The following is a 20,760-nucleotide window of genomic DNA, read 5'->3' as shown; positions in this document are numbered from 1 at the left end:
GCTGAAAAAGGCAAGCTCAGAACTTTGGTTATTTGGGGCAAGTTGGAATCTAGTTCTCATTAGCCCATGGCTATTCTTATAAGCCTTTTCCCTTGGTTATTTCTTTTCCTCTTCAAAAATAGTGGCTGTAGAGGGAAAAAAAAATTTTTTTTTTTAATGTCCCTTTACTATTTGGTTATTTTCTTGTTTTTTTAGTATGAAGTCGTCAGAAAACACATACTTTGGAGTCAGTCATACGTGCCTTATAGTTTAACCCATTGCCATCCAGTCAATTTCAACTCATACTGACCCTATAGGACAGAGTAGAACTGCCCCATAAGGCTTTCAAGGAGGAGCTGGTGGATTCGAACTGCTGTCCTTTTGGTTAGCAGCCAAAAGCTGAACCACCGCGTCATCAGAGCTCTGCCTTACACTTTAGTCATATTAATATCCCCTGAGTCTCAAATTGCCTTATTCGGATGAGAATAATATCATGGAGTTTGAGGTCATATTGTAGTCAGAATTAAGTGAACTGTTCTAGGTAAAGTGCCTAGCCCACTTTTTGGCCAATAAATAGCTGCTTTTTTTAGAGTTATCAGGGAAAGAATAAAAAGTTTCACGTTAGTAGTGCTAGCTTTGAAGAAAATTGTCACATAGGCTCCTTTATCCCCCATTTCAGTTTCCTTCCTACCTGCCTCCTTCACAGACACACACCACATAAACCATCCCCTATTACCAGTAGTTGGGGCTCTCATTTTGTCATTTGGCTGCCCTTTTTCTCCTGGTCTAACATCTTCTGTTTGTGATTTATTTTTCCCATCTCCTTCCTTCCAAACCTCCCACCCTTATGACCTGTGCTTTTGCTGCCTGCCATATCTAACTTTGGAAAGGTTCTGTTAATGTCATTTATGCCAAGATGTCAAAGATTAACATCGTTTTCATATGCTAGCCCTGCCAAGAGGTATTTCCATTTTAGTGAAGGTGAACACCATAACCTAAGAGAATAAAAATACAAAACTAGTCAGAGGCATCAGCAGTAGGAAGAAAAGATATTTTTAAAGAAACGAAGTCAATGATAACAATAAAAATAATGAACAGCTAACATTTATTGGGTCCTAACTTAATTTTGTACCGTATTTTATATGCATTGCCTCATTTAAGCCTGGTAACCCATAAATTAGATACTGTTATTATCTTCATTTTTTCTAGTGAGGAAAATGAAGCTTGGAGAGGTAAAGCAACTTTGCTTAAAGTCACATACACCTAGTAAATGGTGGAGATGGGTTTAGAATTCAAGTCCATCAAACTTACCAACATCTCTTCCATCCTATCACTTACAGGCTCAATTTCCAGGAGTGCAGGTATCTACCTGCTCTTATCATCATTTGTTAGAGCCTAATGCAGTGCCTGGCACATGGTAAACAGTCAATTAATAGTTTGAATGAATGAATGAATAAATGAACACCTACTCTGCCTATATTCTCATCTCCATTTACCTCTCAGTGTTCATCTCTTGCCTGGCGGCCCTGCTTTGCACTATATTCCAAGAACTCTCAACTGCCAATTGTCCTACATATAATGCTCTACTTCCTGACTTCATGCCTCTGTCATTCTGTCTCTTCTACGTGTCCCTTCTCATTTCCCTGGAAGTTTCTCTGCTCCCATTTACCCTATAAGAGAGCTCAGGAGTGATCTCACATGGAGCTTTCCATCACCTCCCATCTTCTCCCTCACTGACTCCTTTCCTCCTCCAACCTCCTTCCAACCCAGCCAGTGTTATTTCCATGCCTACCTCTTCCACCAGACCACGGTATTTTTGAGGACAGATGTCTGAGATATTTTTGTATTCCTTTTTGTACCTGATGGTATCTTTTTTCTACCTGATGCATTTTTTGTATTCTTTTGGCTTAGCCCAGTTTATCAGCTCTGAGGTACCTATTTATTTTTTTCCCACATTTGAACATCTCTGAGCCCTGGTTGCATAGTGATTAAGAGTTTGGCTGCTAACCAAAAAGGTCAGCAGTTTGAATCCACCTGCCGCTCTTGGAAACACTATGGGGCATCTCTACCCTCTTCTGTAGGGTCGCTATGAGTTGGAATAGACTAGACAACAACAGTTTTTTATGGGAATATAGCTTCCAATTGATGAAGTCTTAGAAATTATAATTTACAGTGTTTTTTTTTCTAGCTTGTTAGCTTCCATCGAGTCAGTTCTGACTTACCACCCTATATACAACAGAATGAAACACTGCTGGGTCCTGTGCCATCATCACAATCGTTGTTATGCTTGAGCCTATTATTGTAGACACTGTGTCAATCCATCTTGCTGAGGGTCTTCCTCTTTTTTGCTGATCCTCTAGCCTACCAAGCATGATGTTCTTCTCCAGAGACTGATCCCTTTTGATAACATGTCCAAAGTATGTGAGACTTGCTGTCTTTGCTTCTAGGGAGCATTCTGATAGTACTTCTTCCAAGACAGATTTCTTCGTTCTTTTGGCAGTCTGTGGTGTATTCAATATTCTCCGCCAACACCATAATTCAGAGACGTCAATTCTTCTTTGGTCTTCCTTATTTATTGTCCAGCTTTCCCATGCTATGAGGTGATTGAAAACACCATGGCTTGGATCCTGCACACCTTAGTCTTCAAGGTGACGTCTTTGCTTTTTAACATTTTAAAGTAGTCTTTTGCAAAAGACTTGCCCAAAGCAATGCATCGTTTGATTTCTTCACTGCTGCTTCCATGGGTGTTGTTTGTGGATCCAAGTAAAATGAAATCCTTGATAGCTTCAAGAACTTAGTGAACAAAAATAAGTGCCAATTGTCTCCTACAACCAATGACATCTTAGATTTAATGAAATATAGTACTAGATATTAAATAAAGATTGTATGAATGAATAAAATTAAGAAATGAATGAATGGCATTCATAGCTCTCCTCGAATCACATTATTATTCTTACTTAAAGGCTAGCTGTTCTGCACTGCCAGTATTATGGCAGGCAAGGGTTGAACATTATTTTTTATTCTGGGATTCTATTGTAAAAGTAAGACAAATGGTAAACCAGCTCAAACTGGTTTCTTCCTCCAGTGACTTGACTTGTTTCATACGGTTGTTTTCTAGGTGAAATTGACCTTCAAATTCTCTCCAAAGTGCAAACTAAATATCCAGGAATTCATATCAACAATGAAGTTGTTGAACCAAACGCTGAACAAATTGCCAAGTACAAAGGTATCTGTAACTCATGGTGCTACATGCCAAATCCTATCCCAAAAGGCTTTTCATTCCAAATTTGCCCCTTGAATCATTGATAGCATAGTCTATTGTCATGTGCTCTTTGTAAGCTTGTTGGGAGAAGAAACTAATTAAATTGTTTTCTTGGCAGGTGCGACTAAGCACCTCAAAAATGAACAGTAAGTAATTAGACTCCTTTTTAACTCCCTATCTATCCCCCAGTAATACATACATACATATCTATCTATATAGAGAGAGATAGATATAGATATTTATTCTTAAGGACAGAGTCATTGCTTTATTCAGAAATATTTAAACAGAGTCCCAGCCCTTAAAGAGCTTATGTTTAATGGGTTACACAAAGAATTGACAAAATTTTTTTTTTAAGGGTTGGATAGTAAATATTTTGGACTTAACAGACTTCATGGTCGCTGTCACCACTACTCAACCTGTGTAGGAACACAAATGCAGCCATAGACAATACAGAAACTAATGAATGAGGCTTAGTTTCCAATAAAACTTTATTTATGGAAAGCAAAATTTGGATATCATATAATTTTCACATATCTTAAAATATTATTCTTCTTTTGATTTTTTTTATCCATTTAAAAACCTGAAAAATGGTCTTAGCTTAATGACCATATAAAACAGATGGACCTGTAGGCAGTGGTTTGCTGACGTCTGGGTTACACAGTCATGTCACCTGTTTCATATCAACTTGCCATTGATAAACATTACCGGTAGTTTCCCCATTAAGACAAAGATCGTGTGACCTATGTCTGACTAGGATTCTCATTATTACTTCTAATTGACTCTTTTTAATCTCTAATTTCATTGAATTCTGGAAAAAAGATTGAGATGAACTCTGTGGTCCCTCAGAGCTGCATAAAAAAGAAAAACGTGCTTTATATCTGTTATGTATATAACATTGATTGCATTAAAATTCTAAATGGAAATGGGTTACACATTTGCAATTAAAATTGATGGTGTGCCACCTTTTCTCTGTATTTTAGAGCTTGTAGCCAAGACATCAAACCTTGAGAACATAAAGTTTGCTTGGCATAAGGAGACATCGTCTGAATATCAAAATAGAATGATGGAGAAAAATGAGCTTCAAAAATGGGACTTTATTCATATGATTCAGGTAAGAAATATTTACTATAATATGCTTCCAGAAAGGAGACTTTTTAGAAATATGTATGAAAAGTGCCTAACATTCTAACTTTTAAAAGAAAAATGAAAATCTTCTGATTTATAATTTTATAAGTAAGCCTTATCTGTCCAAATTTAAGGTAAAGATTTTGTTAATACTAATAGATTTTCTTTAACATTCAAAGGGCCAGTTTTCTCTGCTCAACATAAGTCCACACTCAACAATTATTTCAATGTTGGCTTAATTAATTTTTCTAGGATTAATTCTAAGATTGAAAGCTCATGGATAGATTTGAGAACATTAGAGTGATATCATATCCTAGCACAGTTCTCTAATAGCATGAATGGTCCAGAGTTCCTCTGAATCCCCTTGCTTTTGCCTTTGCTAGGTGGCCTGGCTAGTGTACATGTGGCAGAAGAGGCGAGTTAGATGACTCCTCAGGTCAATAAGTTTTATTGCTATCAGGCAGGCATCTGGTAGGTATGCGTTTCCATGGTTCAGCACTGACCAGCTAGCTAGTGCATTCTTTGGAAAGGGGGGTGACTACTGACTACAGGCATACCTTGGAGACACTACAGGTTTGGTTCCAGACCACTGCAACAAAGCGAATATCACAATAAAGCAAGTCACATGGATTTTTTTGTTTCCCAGTGCATATAAAAGTTATGTTTACACTATACTATAGTCTATTAAGTGTGCAATAGCATTAAGCCTAAAAAAAAGTACATACCTTAATTAAAAAATACTTTATTGCTAAAAAATGCTAACCATCATTTGAGTCTTCAGTGAGTCTTAATCTTTTTCCTGGTAGAGGGCCGTGCCCCAATATTGATGTCTGCTGACTGATCAGGTGGTGGTTGCTGAAGGTTGGGGTAGCTATGTCAATCTCTTAACATAAGACAACAATGAAGTTTGGTGCATCTTTTGCCTCTTCCTTTCACAAAAGATTTCTCTGAAGCATGCAATTCTGTTTGATAGCATTTTACCCACAGTAGAGCTTCTTTCAAAATTGGAGTCAGTCCTCTCCAACCCAGCCGCTGCTTTATCAACTAAGTTTACATAATATTCTAAATTCTTTGTTGTCATTTCAGCAATGTTCACATCATCTTTACCAGGAGTAGAATGCATCTCAAGAAACCACTTGCTTTGCTCATCCATAAGAAGCAACTCTTCATCCGTTAAAGTTTTATCATGAGATCGAAGCAATTCAGTCACATCTTCTAGCTCCATTTCTAATGCTAGTTCTCTTGCTATTTCCACAATATCTACAGTTATTTCCTCCACTGAAACCTTGAACCCCTCAAAGCCATCCATGAGGGCTGGAATCAACTTCTTCCAAACTCCTGTTAATGTAGATATTTTGAATTTACTTTGCCCAGATCAATCAGAGGAATCACTATCTATGGTAGCTATAGCCTTTTGAAATTTATTTCTTAAATAATAAAACTTGAAAGTCAAAATTACTCCTTGATCTAAGGGCTGTAGAATGTATGTTGCATTAGCAGCACGAAAAAACAACAAAAAAAACAACATTAATCTCCTTGTACATCTCCATCAGAGTTCTTGGGTGACCGGGTGCATTATCAATGAGCATTGTCAATATTTTGAAAGGGATGTTTTTTGTTTTTTTTTTTACTGAGCAATATGTCTCAACAGTGGGCTTAAAATATTCAGGAAACCATGTTATGAACAGATGTGCTGTCATCCAGGCATTGTTGTTCCATTCATAGAACACAGGCAGAGTAGATTTAGCATAATTCTTAAAGACCCTAGAATTTTCAAAACAGCAAAGGGGCATTGGCTTCAACTTAAAGTCACCAGCTACATTAGTCCCTAAGAAGAGGGTTCCACCTGTCCTTTGAAGCCTTGAAGTCAGGCGTTGACTTCTCCTTTCTAGCTATGGAAGTCCTGGATGGTATCTTCTTCCAATATAAGGCTGTTTCATCTAAATTGAAAATCTGTTGTTTAGTGTAGCCACCTTCATCGATTATCTTAGATCTTCTGAATAACTTGCTGCAGCTTCTATATCAGCACTTCCTGTTTCACCTTGCGTTTTATGTTATGGAGGTGCCTTCTTTCCTCAAACCTTATGAACCAACCTCTGCTAGCTTCAAACTTTTCTCCTGCAGATTGTTCACCTCTCTCAGCCTTCATAGAATTGAAGAGAGTTAGGGCCTTGCTCTGGATTAGGCTTTGACTTAAGGGAATGTTGTGGCTGGTTTGGTCTTCTATCCAGACCACTAAAACTTTCTCCATATCAGCAATTAGGCTGTTTTGCTTTCTTATCATTTGTGTGTTAGCCATAATAAAAAAATATATATATATATTTTTATTTTTATTTATTTATTTATTTTAGCACTTTTAATTTCCTTCAATAGCCTTTCCTTTGCATTCACGACTTGGCTGTTTGGTGCAAGAGGTCTAGCTTTTGGCCTGTTTCAGCTGTTCACATGCCTTCCTCACAAAGCTTAATCATTTCTAGCTTTTTCTTCTTTTAATTCTCAATCTCAATAATTTTATTAAGATATATTTCACATACCATAAAATTAACCCATTTAAAGTGTACAATTCAATGGCTTTTAGTATACTCACTGAGTTGTGCAACCATCATCATTATCTAATTTTGGAACATTTTCAACACCCGCAAAAGAAAGTCCATACCCTTTAGCAGTCACTCCTCACCCCGACTCTCTACCCTTACACCCACCCAAATTCCAGGTGGCCACTAATCTACTTCCTGTCTCTATGGATTTGTCTATTTTGAACATTTCATATAAATAGAATTACATAATATGTGGTCTTTTATAACTGGCTTCTTTAGCTTAGCATAATGTTTTCAAGATTTATCTATCTTGTAGTATTTTGATTTAAATTGAGAGACGTGTGACTCTTCCTTTCACTTTAACACTTAGAGGCAATCGGAGGGTTATTAATTGGCCTAATTTCAATGTTGTCATGTCTCAGGGAATAGGAACACCCAAAGAGAGGGAGAGAAGTGGGGGAACAGCCGGTTGGTGGAGCCTTCAGAACATACACAACATTTATCGATTAAGTTTGCCATCTTATATGCGCACAGTTTGTGGCACCCCAAAACAATTACAGTAGTAACCTCACTGATCACAGATCACCATAACAGATATAATAATAATGAAAAAGTTTGAAATATTGGGAGAATTATGGAAATTTGACATAGAGACATGAAGTGAGCACACGCTGTTGGGAAAATGGTGCTGATAGACTTGTTCAACACAGGGTTGCCACAAACCTTCTATTTGTAAAAAACGCAATATCTGCAAAACACGATGAAGTGAATCGCATTAAAAAGAGGTATGCCTGTAGATGGTATGGAGCCATATTTCCAAGGACCACTGATATTTCTGGATATTTTATGGGAAGTACAGGTTTAATTGTCAGCTACCATCAGAAGGTAATGCATGATTAGAAATACCACTTGATTAACAATAAGACGCTCCTTCCTTCCTCTAGTCTGTAACTACAGTCACGCCCAAAGGAATAAACTTACAAGAAATCAAAGGAAGAAATGGCTGCAAGATTGATATATCCAGACAATCCTACATCACAGCTGCCTTAGCTGGCAAAATCTTTTACCTGTAAGGGAGTACTTCACATTGCCCAGCAATCCTACGATGCTTCCCTATTAAGCTTGTTTTCCCACTTCCTCAGATAACTGTTTCATACCTCTCTTCTCTCCCTACACCTCCTGCAACCCCTCCCCAACCACTCAATCCCAATTGATGATTTCATTTTATATCATACAGTGAAAACAGAAAATATCAGACAAAAACTCTGCTTTCACCCTCCAAACTTACAAACATAGTTGTACCTATACCTACCAACTCCTTTGATCTTATTGCAAAAGCCTCTCACCAATAGCCAGTCTCTTCACTTAGGCTCTGGATTCCATTCTTCTCCCCATTATAAAATGTTGCACCTTCAAGGTTCTGCTCCTTTCTCCTACTTCTCTCAAAACATCCTTTTTCTCTTCTTACGGCAACTCCGCTTCCCTCTGTATTATTACTCTATTCTTTTCTCTCTCTTCTATTCTACAATTTTTCTGTGCCATGTGTCTGCCCCTTTGTTGCTCCTAATACTCTCATGACGTCTTTTCAAATTAATATTTACTGTCAACAGTGGAGAATCTCACTGTCTTTTAGATCAAATTTCAGTTGTCTGTCATGAGTCGCCTCCTCTTTTTTAACCAGACAGTGTCTTAGATTATTGGCTATCTTACTGATGAGCTGCATTGGGGTAATTATCTATGGTCCCCACAGTGGACAGCATGGAGGGAGATGGTAGTAAATATGGTACTGAAGCAGAATGGGCCACAGGCAGGTAATTTTATTTTATTCATTCAAGTGAGGGGGGCATAATTTATTTTCCCTTTATGCAATGACTACTCTGTTTTAGACATGCTACACGTAATACTGAATTCTTGTCCAAGAGAGATGAAGATGATATCTAAGAAGTAAGTGTCTGTGAGGATGGATTCCAAAGATTCAAACCCTTAGGAAAATTTCCCACTTCCAAGGCATCATTCCAAGCTCTGTCTGTGTTGGCCTTTTTCCATACTTCACTAGGGATTGGTTCAGAGTTATTAACAATGGATGGGCTGACCTCTAGTACTCAGTGACCAAGTGCTCATGCTCATCCAGTCCAGTTTCCTGGAGAATCTGTCAACAACAGAGCCTGCCACATTTCCTAGGATTTAAAAAAAAGTATCTGTGAACGTACGGTGATGTTGGTCCAAAGGGTTTAATTTTAAAGCAACATTCCATGAAATGGAGTCTGTTTGTATGATGCCGGCGCCATTTTCTCCCGGAAGAACTACAATTCTCAAAATATAGAGTAGGCATAGAATCAATGCCCTCATGTGGAGTGGAGACAAAGTGTCCCCGGCTGTAAATGTCTGTGTTAGTGAAGCCAGAAAGAGTAAATCTAAAGCTGTTTGGCTCTAGCTAAGCAAATACCACAGTTTTCTCTTTCCCAAAATATTTTCTCACATCATTTTCTATCTAAGATCATTAATTTTTAAATTTCTTACAAGCTTTGTTGAGTAAAAGTCCTCTTGACTTGAAAATCAAACTTTCTAGTGAGTACTTCATCTAAGCGGCAAAGACATAAACATACGGAAGTTTCTTATTTCTCTTTTCTATCATTTCTAGGTGCTGTATTATGTAAAAGACATCCCGGCTACCCTCAAATTCTTCCATAGTCTCTTAGCTACCAATGCTATGATCCTAATTGTTGTTGTGTCAGGTAAGTTATTCTCATTCAAGTCTGAATTTTGAAAAAGCAATAGTGCACGTGTACATGGATTCATGTGTTTGAAGACAGGTGGTATATCTTGTCTTCAATATGAAATCCTTGACCTCTGGTCATATCAATTGATTTTCACAGTTTTAGGAAATTCATTCACACCAAGTCTCAATTTAGGGGTCTGGTGAAATTACAAGTCTATTTACGTCTTTCTCTTGGGAATATATGTCTTTGTCTTCTAGATATTAATCCTTTATGTATAGCTTAGAATAAATATAACAAATGTAACATTTTCATTTATTTTGTTTTATTTTCTAAAGAAGGCATTTAACCATGTTATATTGCTTCCAGTGGCATAGATAACATCACACAGAGAACGTGAGTAAATAGTGTTAGAAAATGAAACATTGGAATTACTGAGTTCTTTCATTCATTCCTTCTTTCATTCAGCAATCTTTACTGATTGTCTGATTAGTTCCTGATATAAAAAAAACCAAACCAAACCCACTGCTGTTGAGTCAATTCCGACTCATAGCGACCCTATAGGAAGAAAAACTTGGTTCCTGATATACAACCATGTTTTTCTTCCTATGCTTGTATTAGACCTTATACTCAAAAACCTAATATCCCAAAATTCATTTGTTTATAAATTCGAGAAAGAGGTTTAACGGTGGCCAGCATGGTTGTTGCTTGTGGTTCTCAGGTTGGACTCATGTGACAGTTTGGCAGTATAGACCTCTGATATACAACCTCCTCTCCAAGGGAACATTTTGATATATTATTTTTATCTCTATTTAGTTAAAAATCTTATTCATATGCGAGAGGTCTGACTTTGTGAACTGGATCCTTCTTACTAAGCTTTCTCTAAAGAAAAACTGTTAGGGTAAAGCACCTTACACTGCATTTAGGAATACAAAAAATAAACTTAGTTATCAACACTATAGGCAGTCTATTTTTAACTTTTATTTATCTTTTTGGAGGATACTTTTTTCTTTCTTCTATTTTTATTGTACTTTAGATGAAGGTTTACAGAAAAACTAGTTTCTCTTTAAACAGTTGGTACACATATTGTTTTATCACATTGGTTAACAAGCCCATGACATGTCAACAGTTTCCCTTCTCAACCTTGGGCTCCCTATTACCAGCTTTTCTGTCCCTTCCTGACTTCTAGTCCTTGACCCAGGGCTAGTGTGCCCCTTTAGTTTTGTTTTGTTTTATAGGCCTGTCCACTCTTTGGCTGAAGGGTGAACCTCACAAGTGACCTCATTTCTGAGCTATAAGAGTGTCTCGGGGCCGTACTCTCAGGGTTTCTCCAGACTCTGTCAGGCCAACAAATCTGGTCTTTCTTTTGGAGTTAGAATTTTGTTCTACATTTTTCTCCAGCTCTGGGACCCTCTATTGTGATCCCTGTCAAAGCAGTCAGTGGTAGTAGCTGGGCACCATCTAGTTGTACTGGACTCAGCCTGGCGGAGACCATGGTAGATGTGGTCCATTTGTCCTTTGGACTAATTTAACCTTGTGTCTTTAGTTTTCTTCATTCCTGCTTGCTCCTGAAGGGGTGAGACCAGTGGAGTATCCTAGATGGCCACTCCCAGGCTTTTAAGACCCCAGACGCTACTCACCAAAGTAGAATGTAGAATATTTTCTTTATGAACTGTGTTATGCCAATTGAGCTACATGTTCTCTGAGACCATAGTCCCCACAGCCCTCAACCCAGCATTTCGGTCCCTCAGGGAGTTTGGATCTGTCTGTGGAACTTCTATGACCTTAGCTTGTGCAAGTTGTGCTGGCTTCCCCAGGATTGTGTACTGTCTTACCCTTCACCAAAGTTACCACTTACCTATTATCTATTTAGTGTTTTTCTGTCCCCACGCCTCCCCTCCCTTATAACCATCAAAGATTGTTCCTTTTTGTATGTAAACCTTTTCATGAGTTTTTACAGTAGTGGTCTCATACAATGTTTGTCCTTTTGTGATTGACTCATTTCACTCAACATAGTGCCCTCCGGATTCTCCCATGTTATGAGATGCTTCACAGATTCATTGTTGTTCTTTACTTTTGCGTAATACTCCATTGTGTGTATGTACCACAGTTTGATTAGCCATTCATCTGTTGATGGGCATCTAGGTTGTTTCCAACTTTTTGCTATTATGAACAATGCTGCAGTGAACATGGGTGTCATATGTCTATTCATGTGACAACTCTTATTTCTCTAGGATATATTCCTAGGAGTGGGATTGCTGAATCATATGGTATTTCTATTTCCAGTTTTCTAAGGAAGCTCCATATTGTTTTCCAAAATGGTTGTATCATTTTGCATTCCCACCAGCAGTGCATAAGAGTTCTGATCTCCCCACAGCCTCTCCAACACTTGTTTTTTCCTGTTTTTTTTTTTTTTTTGATTGATAACAGTAATGCTGGGGTGAGATGGTATCTCTTTGTGGTTTTGATTTGCATTTCTTTGATGGCTGGTGATCACAAGCATTTCCTCATGTGCCTCTTGGCCACTTGAAATTAGACAATCTATTCTTGATTATCTGCATCAATAACACAGAAAAAGTGTTGGTTACTGTCGCAAGTTGGTGTAACCTGAATGCCCCCAGGTACCCCAGTCTATGAGCTCATGTTTAACTTCAAAAAATCCAAAGTAAATAACTTAGGGTCCTCATCCCAAATAACTTAGGTAGTCCACGTCCTCCACATCACTTCTGAGGATTCCTGCAGGTCAGGTTTACATGCTTCTATTCTTGCCAACTACTGTTTGCTCCAAATTTCTGCCCCCAGTTCAACTTTTCATTCCCTCTCTCCAAATCTGGCATGTGCTGTAGCCACTGTTTCTCTTGCTGCAAGAATGGGCATAGCCCTACCTCCTTTATTCCCCAAAGTACCATTTGTTGCTTTGGGAAAACGTTGAGGCCTGTGAAGAGGAAGAACAGCAGAGAACAGAACTTAGTGGCAATATCCCATAGCCACTGTCTTTCTGACATTTCTCTTGTTTGGTCTGAGCCCACTTCCCGTGGATCTATAATCACAACTTCTTCTCAAACCTCCACCATAACCTCTTAAGTCAGTGCTTTTTCAAAGATGCCAACTTATCCACTTTGTTACAGCCAGTTAATAAAATCAGTTGCCATTGGATCGCCACCAACTCAAGGCATACCATGTGTGTCAGAGTAGAACTGTACTACATAGGGTTTTCAATGGTTGATTTTTTTAAAAGTAGATCGGCAGGCTTTCCTTCCAAGGCACCCCTGGGTGGACTCAACCCTCCAACCTTCACTTTGTTGTATAAACAAAAACCAAACTGCTGCCATTGAGTCAATTCCAACTTACAGCAAGCCCAGAGCATACAGTTGAGCTGCCCCATAGCACTTCCAAGGCTGTAAATCTTTATGGAAGCAGACTGCCACATCTTTCTCCTACAGAGTTCCTGGTGGGTTCAAACCACAGGCCTTTTGGTTAGCAGCCGAGCACTTTAACCACTGTGCCACCAAGAATCACTTTGTTATATTAAAAAACCTGTTGCCGTCCAGTCGATTCCAACTCCTAGAAACCCTATATGACAGAGTAGAACTGCCCCATAGGGTTTCCAAGAAGCCGCTGGCAGATTCAAACTGCTGACCTTTTGGTTAACAGCTGAGCTCTTAACCACTTTGCCACCAGGGTTTCCCTTTATATAGAACAGTTTAATTGTCTTTTGCTCTAGTTTCACCTCAATAAACCTGTCTTCTCAAACAGTAACACGTTTCCTGAGATTAATCCTGTTGGCCCCTCAGTGTATGCAAGTGGCTGCAGTGTCCTTTTTAAAAAATAGCAATAATTGCTTTGTTGCATTAATGAAGCCAATACAAATATATGAGCAACTTTTAGAAAAAATAGGTCAAACTTAGGTTTCAACTCTAGAAACATATTTAATCACAAGAAATCTTCAGAGTTTTTTTTTTTCATATCAAGGTCAATCAACATGTATAGGAATGATCCACATTTTTATTAATTGTTTTTGTCATTTGATGGGGTAGCTTCAAATCCCTGTTTGTCAGACTAATCTGTGCATAGCAAATGAGCTTGAGAAAGCTCCCCAGGTCATTCTGAGGTGTTCCATCCACTTCCATTCTCACCTCTATTTAAGAAGCATTGCCCTAGCTTGCCTCTTCAGCCCAAATGCCAAACTGAAATATTTCTTAAATTGAATATTGCCCCCAAACTTGGAACATCTACACCAAAATGGCTCATACTATGCTCTGTTTTTATTGTTTCTTGCAGTCACCTTCTACAAGGAATTCGCTTTATAATTACCTAAAAGTGAAGAAGCTTCTTTGTGTATTTCCTTTGTTCAGGATAATATTTTCTTCTCTAGCTGAGTGCTCATTGCAGGCGTATTCAGAATAGCCTAGAACTATTCATGAAATTAGAGTTCCTGGGTGGCGCAAATGGTTAAGTGCTTGGCTGCTAACCGAAAGGGTGAGTCCATCTATAGGCTCCTCAGAAGGAAGGTCTGAAGATCTACTTCCAGAAAGATCAGCCATTGAAAACCTTATGGAGTCCAGTTCTACCCTGACTACAGGGGTTCGCCGTGAATCAGATTCAACTTGATGGCAACTGTTTTATTCATGAAATTGAATTTCTAAGAGCAGTCAACTAGCCAACATCTCACCTAGGTAGAGTCCAGCAGTATGTCTGGTTCAACATCTTGCCCCAAAGGACCATCTTAAATATGCCGTGTAGCTCTTGCCTGCCCGTCTCAGTCAGATACTGACCTATTACCAAAGCGACAAGTTATCTCTTGGAATGGAGTGAATTGCTCAGTTATTTGAACATCATATGTGCACTCATTTCTGAAATTTATTAGATTATAAGATAATGACATATGGAGTCAGCTTCTAGATGTAATTATGCCAGTACCTAATTTGGCCACAGTATCATCTATATTCAGCCATATTTAAAACATAGCCTGTACTCCCAGACCGATGCTGGCTGCATAGAGTAGCCCTTACATAGATTTGGTTCATTCGCCCATTACTGCTAGGCTCTGAAAGTTGCAAAAGTGAATATTAACTTTTCCCCTGCCTTTGAAAGGCTCCTTGAGGATTCAGACTTATAAATGAACACTTGCAGCAATGTGCTCAGTTTCTTATCAGAGGTATCCAGGGAGTTTAAGCAGAGTTGCTTGATGGAGGGAACTCTGCCTTTTATCTCTCTTGGCAAATCTTTGTAAAGACACTCAGTAAATGTGTTTTATTTGAAACGAATTGTTTATTTATAAAATCAGAACTACAACTAGTTCTTAAAATCCATCCAAAAAGAGACCATGGCTACATGATAAACATGAAATCAGAGAATACAGAAAGTTTTAGAGATTTGCAAATGGGTTTAATAAAGAGGAAGAAAGAGCTTGATAATGAAGGCACACGTATTCTGCCTCTCTCTCTCTCTGTGTCCCTATCTCAGACACAAACACATGCACAGACACACACCACTGCACATAGAAATAGCCAGTCAAAAAACGATGCAGGATGAGCAAGTAAAATTTGTTAGAAAAAGAAAGGGAAATTAAAATCAGAATTAAATGACAACTCTTCCTGGTCAGCCTGTTAGAATACACATCCCTTGAAAGCAAAGAGCCTTTTCTCTGTGTGCCTAAGTATCCATTACAGAACTAGTCCAGCCCAGTAAATACTCATTTAATGATAATTAGCAGAGAAATTCCTGATTTTGAATGTAAGAGAGATTTGATTTGAGAATAAAAAAAGAGAGAACAATAGAGATGGAGTTTTTTGTTTTGTTTTTAATGAGAAGTATCCCACACTAAAACGATGTTGGCAGCGTATTTTTCTACAAATGTAGCAGCCAGGCATTAGCCGGAAGAGTTGTTTATTAAATTGCAATCCCTCAGTTAAGGGAGATTAGTCAGAAGGAAATTACTGACGTTTTCTGTCCTTCCCTCCCCTTACCTGACTAAGAAAGGAGGCAAATAATGGTGTGTTATTTTTAATTCAGTGGGAAAACAAGAATCTTGTGTATAGCAGGTTGAAAACAAAAGTCACACCATATGTTGTGCCCACTGAGAGCCATTATGATAATGCATCAGTCAGAGGGGATAGAATTGCTTAGCTAAGAAATGACACCTAGTCACAGAACACTAACACCAGCAAATCTTTTGCAATTAGTGTTTGGTTCTTTGTTCTCTGCCAGGTTAAAAAAATAATAAAACAGCCTCTCCTCAACCACTGAAATGTTTATTTTCTTGTAGAGTCTTGTTTATAGAACTTATCTGGGAAGACAATCGCTTGTCTGGAATAAAAGATTTTTTTTAAATATATGCTCAGGAGCTTCGTTTTTTTCATTGAACTGAGGTTTTATTTTTTCCTTTTTCAGTCCAGTTCCACCTTCTCCTGGAGCATAGCCTGCAGTTATCATCCACCTTCTGAAATCTTAGAACATTCATTGTTCAGGCTATTTATTATTTGCCAGCTGCTGCCTGGGCAGGTTCTTGTGTTAAGTTAAATCAGGGGACTTTATCCATAGATAGGGGTCAGGGTTCTTTGAGCCTCCTTTAACTGTGCACAAAACTGTGTGGGTATGTATTACATGTGTACTTTTCTGGGCGAGTCAAACACTTTCATTAGATCACAAAAGAGGTTTGGGAACCAAAAAAGCTCAAGCCTTGAAGTCTTCACTATTAATCCTGGAAGCACGTAGAAAATATAGGCTCACTCTTGTATCACTTTGCCCAAGTCCAGCTTAATTTCCTTACACTTAAACAGTGTTTGTTATGTGCCTGTTAATCCTTGCAGCAAGGCAATGAGTAGATTCTACTCTCAATTCTGTTTAAAACTGGGGCCCATGTTCATAAATCTAGTAACAGGGAAAGCCAGGCTTTACACTCAGGAGGCAGTCTGGCTTTAGAGACCATATTCTTAATGGTTACACTGTACTGACTGTATGTAACAGCCCAGGGTTACACCCATGCTTTAGAAGGTCCATAAGTAGATGTTCATTTGTTTTGATTTGTTATTATTATAGATTTCTGAACAGCAGGTTTGCTTTTACAGTCTCCAGATTACAACCAATGGAAATATATTAGCAAATGAATTCCATATGTTAATTTATTTTGTAAACACTTATTATGCATCTGCCACGTGCTTAGCATTGTGCAATGATGCACTTGAATTATCTTACTTAATGTCTGCAGTTGCATTTGGGGTAAGTATGGTTATTCCCATGTTGTTATTATTGTTATTAGATGCTGTCTAGTCGATTTCATCTCATAGCAACTTTTCATGACAGAGTAGAACTACCCTGTAGGGTTTTCTAGGCTGTGATCTTTAAGGGAGCCTCTGGATAGGTTCAACCTCCAACCTTTCAGCTAGCAGCCGTGTGCTTAACCATTGCGCCACCAGGGCTCCTTATTCCCATTCTACAGATGAGAAAACAGATTCTGAGAGACTAAATGGCAAGACATTCACCTAGTATCAGAAGCAGAGTTCAGCCATTTTTCTGTCTCCCTCAGATGCTGGGTTTCTTAGCAACTATACTGAGTTTTCAAGTAAATACAACAGTCATTGCTAAAACATCTTCAGTGTCAGGTAAAGCTGGGGACAGACTCTTTTAGGAATCAACCTAGTTATTGGCAGTCCAAGGCAGCATTTTGTAAGCGGTGTATAGGCATGAGGGTTTACCTCCTCCACACTTATTGTCTTGAGTCAATGGTCATTGTATTTGCTATGCTCTTTCTTTCCATTTCAGTTTTCACTTAGCTCCTCTCCTTTGAACTCCAGACTAATATAGACAACTGTTTATATTGCATTACCATTTGAATGTCCAATGGGAATCACAAATGTACATTTCAAAGACCAGATGCCTGATGATCCCTTCAAAACTGTTCAGCCCCCATTCTTCTCATCTTTGCTAATGGCCATTCTTTCTTTCCAGGCACTGAAGAAAAATCCTTGGCGTCATTGCTAACTGTTTTCTTTCTCTCATGCCCTACATCCAAGTTATTGGCAAATTCCATTGGATATAGGACCATAATATGTAAAAAGTCCAAACACTTCTCAGTACCAAGCTCACTGATCCAAATTACTGTCATATATCACCCAGATTATTCAAGTAGCCTGCTCACTGTTCTTCCTGTTTCTGCCCTTATCCTGTATAGTCTATTCTCATCTGTGCGGCCAAAGAGACCCTAATAAAATACGTCAGGTTATGTCACTCTAATGCTGTGTTGTCCAATAAAAAGACACATGTGGCTATTTAAATTTAAATTAATTAAAATGAAATAAAATAATGTAGTTCCTCAGTCACACTAGCCACATTTCATTTGCTCCATGGCCAAATGACTAGTGGCTATTATATTGGACAACACAGATATAGAACGTTTCCATCAGTCCAGCAAGTTCTATTGCACAGCACTACATTGGCTTCCTATCTCGCCCCACATGGTCTGGCACCCCATTCACTCCCCTATCACCCACCCACCTTATCTCCTTTCACTCTCCCTGTTGCTCACTCAATTCCAGCCTCACTGGCTTCCTGGCTAGTTCTTAAACATGGCGCACATGTTCCTGCCTCAAGTCCTCTACAGTTGCTCTTCTCCCTGCCTGACATGCTCTTCTTTTTGTTATCTGCATGGTTTGCTTTCGGGCCTCAGCTCAAATGCCATCCTATATAAAACAGCAACCCATCCACAACCCCGGGCACTCCTATCCCACTTAACCCTGATTTGTTTTTCATTAGCACTTATTACCATCTGATATATGATATATTCACTTGGTTCTTTGTTTTTCTCTCTCCCCCAAGTCCTTGAGTTGAGCTCCACAGGAGTATTGTTTTGTTCATTGCTCTATTCCAAGCATCCAGTGTTTTGTCTGCCTGCTAAATGAAGGAAAGAATATGTGAAACTATGAACTTTGTTCTATTCCACAGGAGCCAGCGGTTGGGCTAAGCTGTGGAAAAAGTATGGCTTCCGCTTACCCAGTGATGACCTCTGCCTGTATGTCACGTCATCCGACCTCACTCAGATGCTGGACAACTTGGGGATTAAGTACAAGTGTTACGACCTTCCGTCCACCATGGATATATCTGACTGTTTTATCGATGGCAATGAAAATGGAGACTTGCTTTTAGATTTTTTGACAGAAACCTGCAACTTTAACACAACGGCACCCCCTGCTCTCAAAGCAGAAATTTTGAAAGATCTACAAGAGCCTGAATTCAGTGTAAAGAAAGAGGGAAAGGTTTTTTTTAACAATAATCTGAGTTTCATAGTGGTTGAGGCATAAGTATCAATCAGAAGAGTTTATTCAAAAATTGAATTTTGAAGAATGCTGATCAGCCATTTATTTCCATATTAAAATTGCAAATATATCCTGTAACATTGTAAGTAGAGCATTGTCTCATATATGTGAAAATCTAGAAATTTCTTGGACTCCCGTATGGAATTGCATTTGATACTGCTGGTCTTATCACTCCTTCAAGTAAAGACAGCACATGCAGTCTAAATCGCCATGGAAGTTGGAAGAATGAGACAACTGTCACTGGTTTATTGATGATTAAACCCTTTCATTTGCTGATTGTACTGGAACCTCCTTGAATACTAATAAAGTGTATGCCTACTGATACTTTGAATACTAAGGAAGGAAGTGTATGTTTATTAATTTTCATCTTTTGTGACGAAGTATTTGTCTTTGTATGTCATTCTGTTTGATTTCCATCTTATTTTTACTGATCATTAAAAGTAAGCACTTTTAGCATATTACAGAATTAACCCTTCTCATGCATGGCCATTGCCTACCGTTTTGTTTTCTCTTCTAAGTTTACCTATGACTTCATCTTGCTTTGTTTATTTGATATACCAAAATTTTTCTATTCTGTTCAGTCAAATATTGTTTTTTCCTTTTTTAATTTCTGAGTTCCTAACATATTTTAAAAGGCCTTAGAAAACCAAGATTTGAAAATACCAATAAATTTAATCATAATAATTTTATGGTTTCACTTTAAAGAAATCTCTGATATGCTCAACATTTAAAATGAGTACAAAGAATGAAATTGAGAACAAGTTTTATTTTTTCCAAATTGATAGCCAATTGTATCGACATTATTTACTGAAACAAAATACACTGACTTAAAATACTCCTTTTAACATTTACTTAATTTCTAGAAAAACTTTATTTTGATACTCTACATGGTCCATTATGTTGGCCTGTCTATCTATTTCTACTTCAAGACCAAGAATTATCTTTGGGCAGTAGAACTTCAGGTGATAATTGAAAACATATTTGATGTTCTTTATTTTTTTAAGGTAATAAATATCCATCATTCTGATTAGGGCAGTGGTGGTTCAGAATTCTTGCCTTCCATGTAGGAGACCGAGCTTCAACTCCCAGCCAACACACCTCATGCGCAGCCATTGCCCATCTGTCAGGGGAAGCTTGCGTGTTGCTCTGATCCTGAACAGGTTTCAGTGACACCTCCAGACTAAGACAGACTAGGAAGAAAGGCCTGGCAATCTATTTCCAAAAAAACCCAGCCAGTGAAAACCCTGTGGATCACATTGGTTGGATCCATTGTATACGGAGCCACCATGAGTTGGGGGCTAACTTGAAGGCAGCAAACAATAATATTTTTATAAGAAAATGTTGTTGTTGTTAGGTGCGGTCAAGGTGATTTCGATTCATAGCAACCCCATGTGACAGTGTAAAACTGCCCCATAGGGTTTTCTGTTTTCTGGGCTGTAATCTTTATGGGAGCAGATTGCCAGGTCTTTTCTCTCTTGGAGCCACTGAACTGTTGTGACACCAGGGCTTCTTTTGTAAGAAAGTACAAAAAAAACCCATTGAGTAGATTCTGACTCATAGTGACCCTATAGGACAGAGTAGAACTACCTCATAGGGAACTGCTGACCTTTCCATTAGCAGCCGAGAGCTTTTAACCACTAAGGCACCAGGGCTCCTTTATAAGAAAGCACATCTCTTTAAAGAAGTAAATAATTCTTTAAATTTGTTTAATAATTAATAATTTTTTTAAATACATACATAATTATTACTACCTGTTAGAACAAAAGTGTAGTGTTTACCAAATAGATCATGAGTCCTGATTCTCCTGTTGATGAAGCTTCCAACAC

At 38.3% G+C, this 20,760-nt stretch overlaps 1 protein-coding gene across 1 annotated transcript in view; it reads left to right on the top strand.

Annotated features, from left to right (window-relative positions):
- Positions 1 to 20,560, top strand: part of HNMT (histamine N-methyltransferase) — a 55,988-nt gene extending 35,428 nt beyond the window's left edge. Inside the window, exons 4-7 of the mRNA XM_064287260.1 lie at positions 3,098 to 3,205; positions 4,222 to 4,352; positions 9,545 to 9,638; positions 18,564 to 20,560. Coding sequence (XP_064143330.1) covers positions 3,098 to 3,205; positions 4,222 to 4,352; positions 9,545 to 9,638; positions 18,564 to 18,919 — 689 coding nt within the window. The 3' untranslated portion in view covers positions 18,920 to 20,560. The remainder of the gene's footprint in view (positions 1 to 3,097; positions 3,206 to 4,221; positions 4,353 to 9,544; positions 9,639 to 18,563) is intronic.
- The last annotated feature ends 200 nt before the right edge of the window (positions 20,561 to 20,760 follow it).

The sequence above is a fragment of the Loxodonta africana genome, chromosome 6 (assembly GCF_030014295.1).
Source record: "Loxodonta africana isolate mLoxAfr1 chromosome 6, mLoxAfr1.hap2, whole genome shotgun sequence".
In the NCBI taxonomy this organism is placed as follows: domain Eukaryota; kingdom Metazoa; phylum Chordata; class Mammalia; order Proboscidea; family Elephantidae; genus Loxodonta; species Loxodonta africana.
Note: the sequence above shows the minus strand (reverse complement) of the source record. Positions and strands in the feature narration are given on the sequence as shown.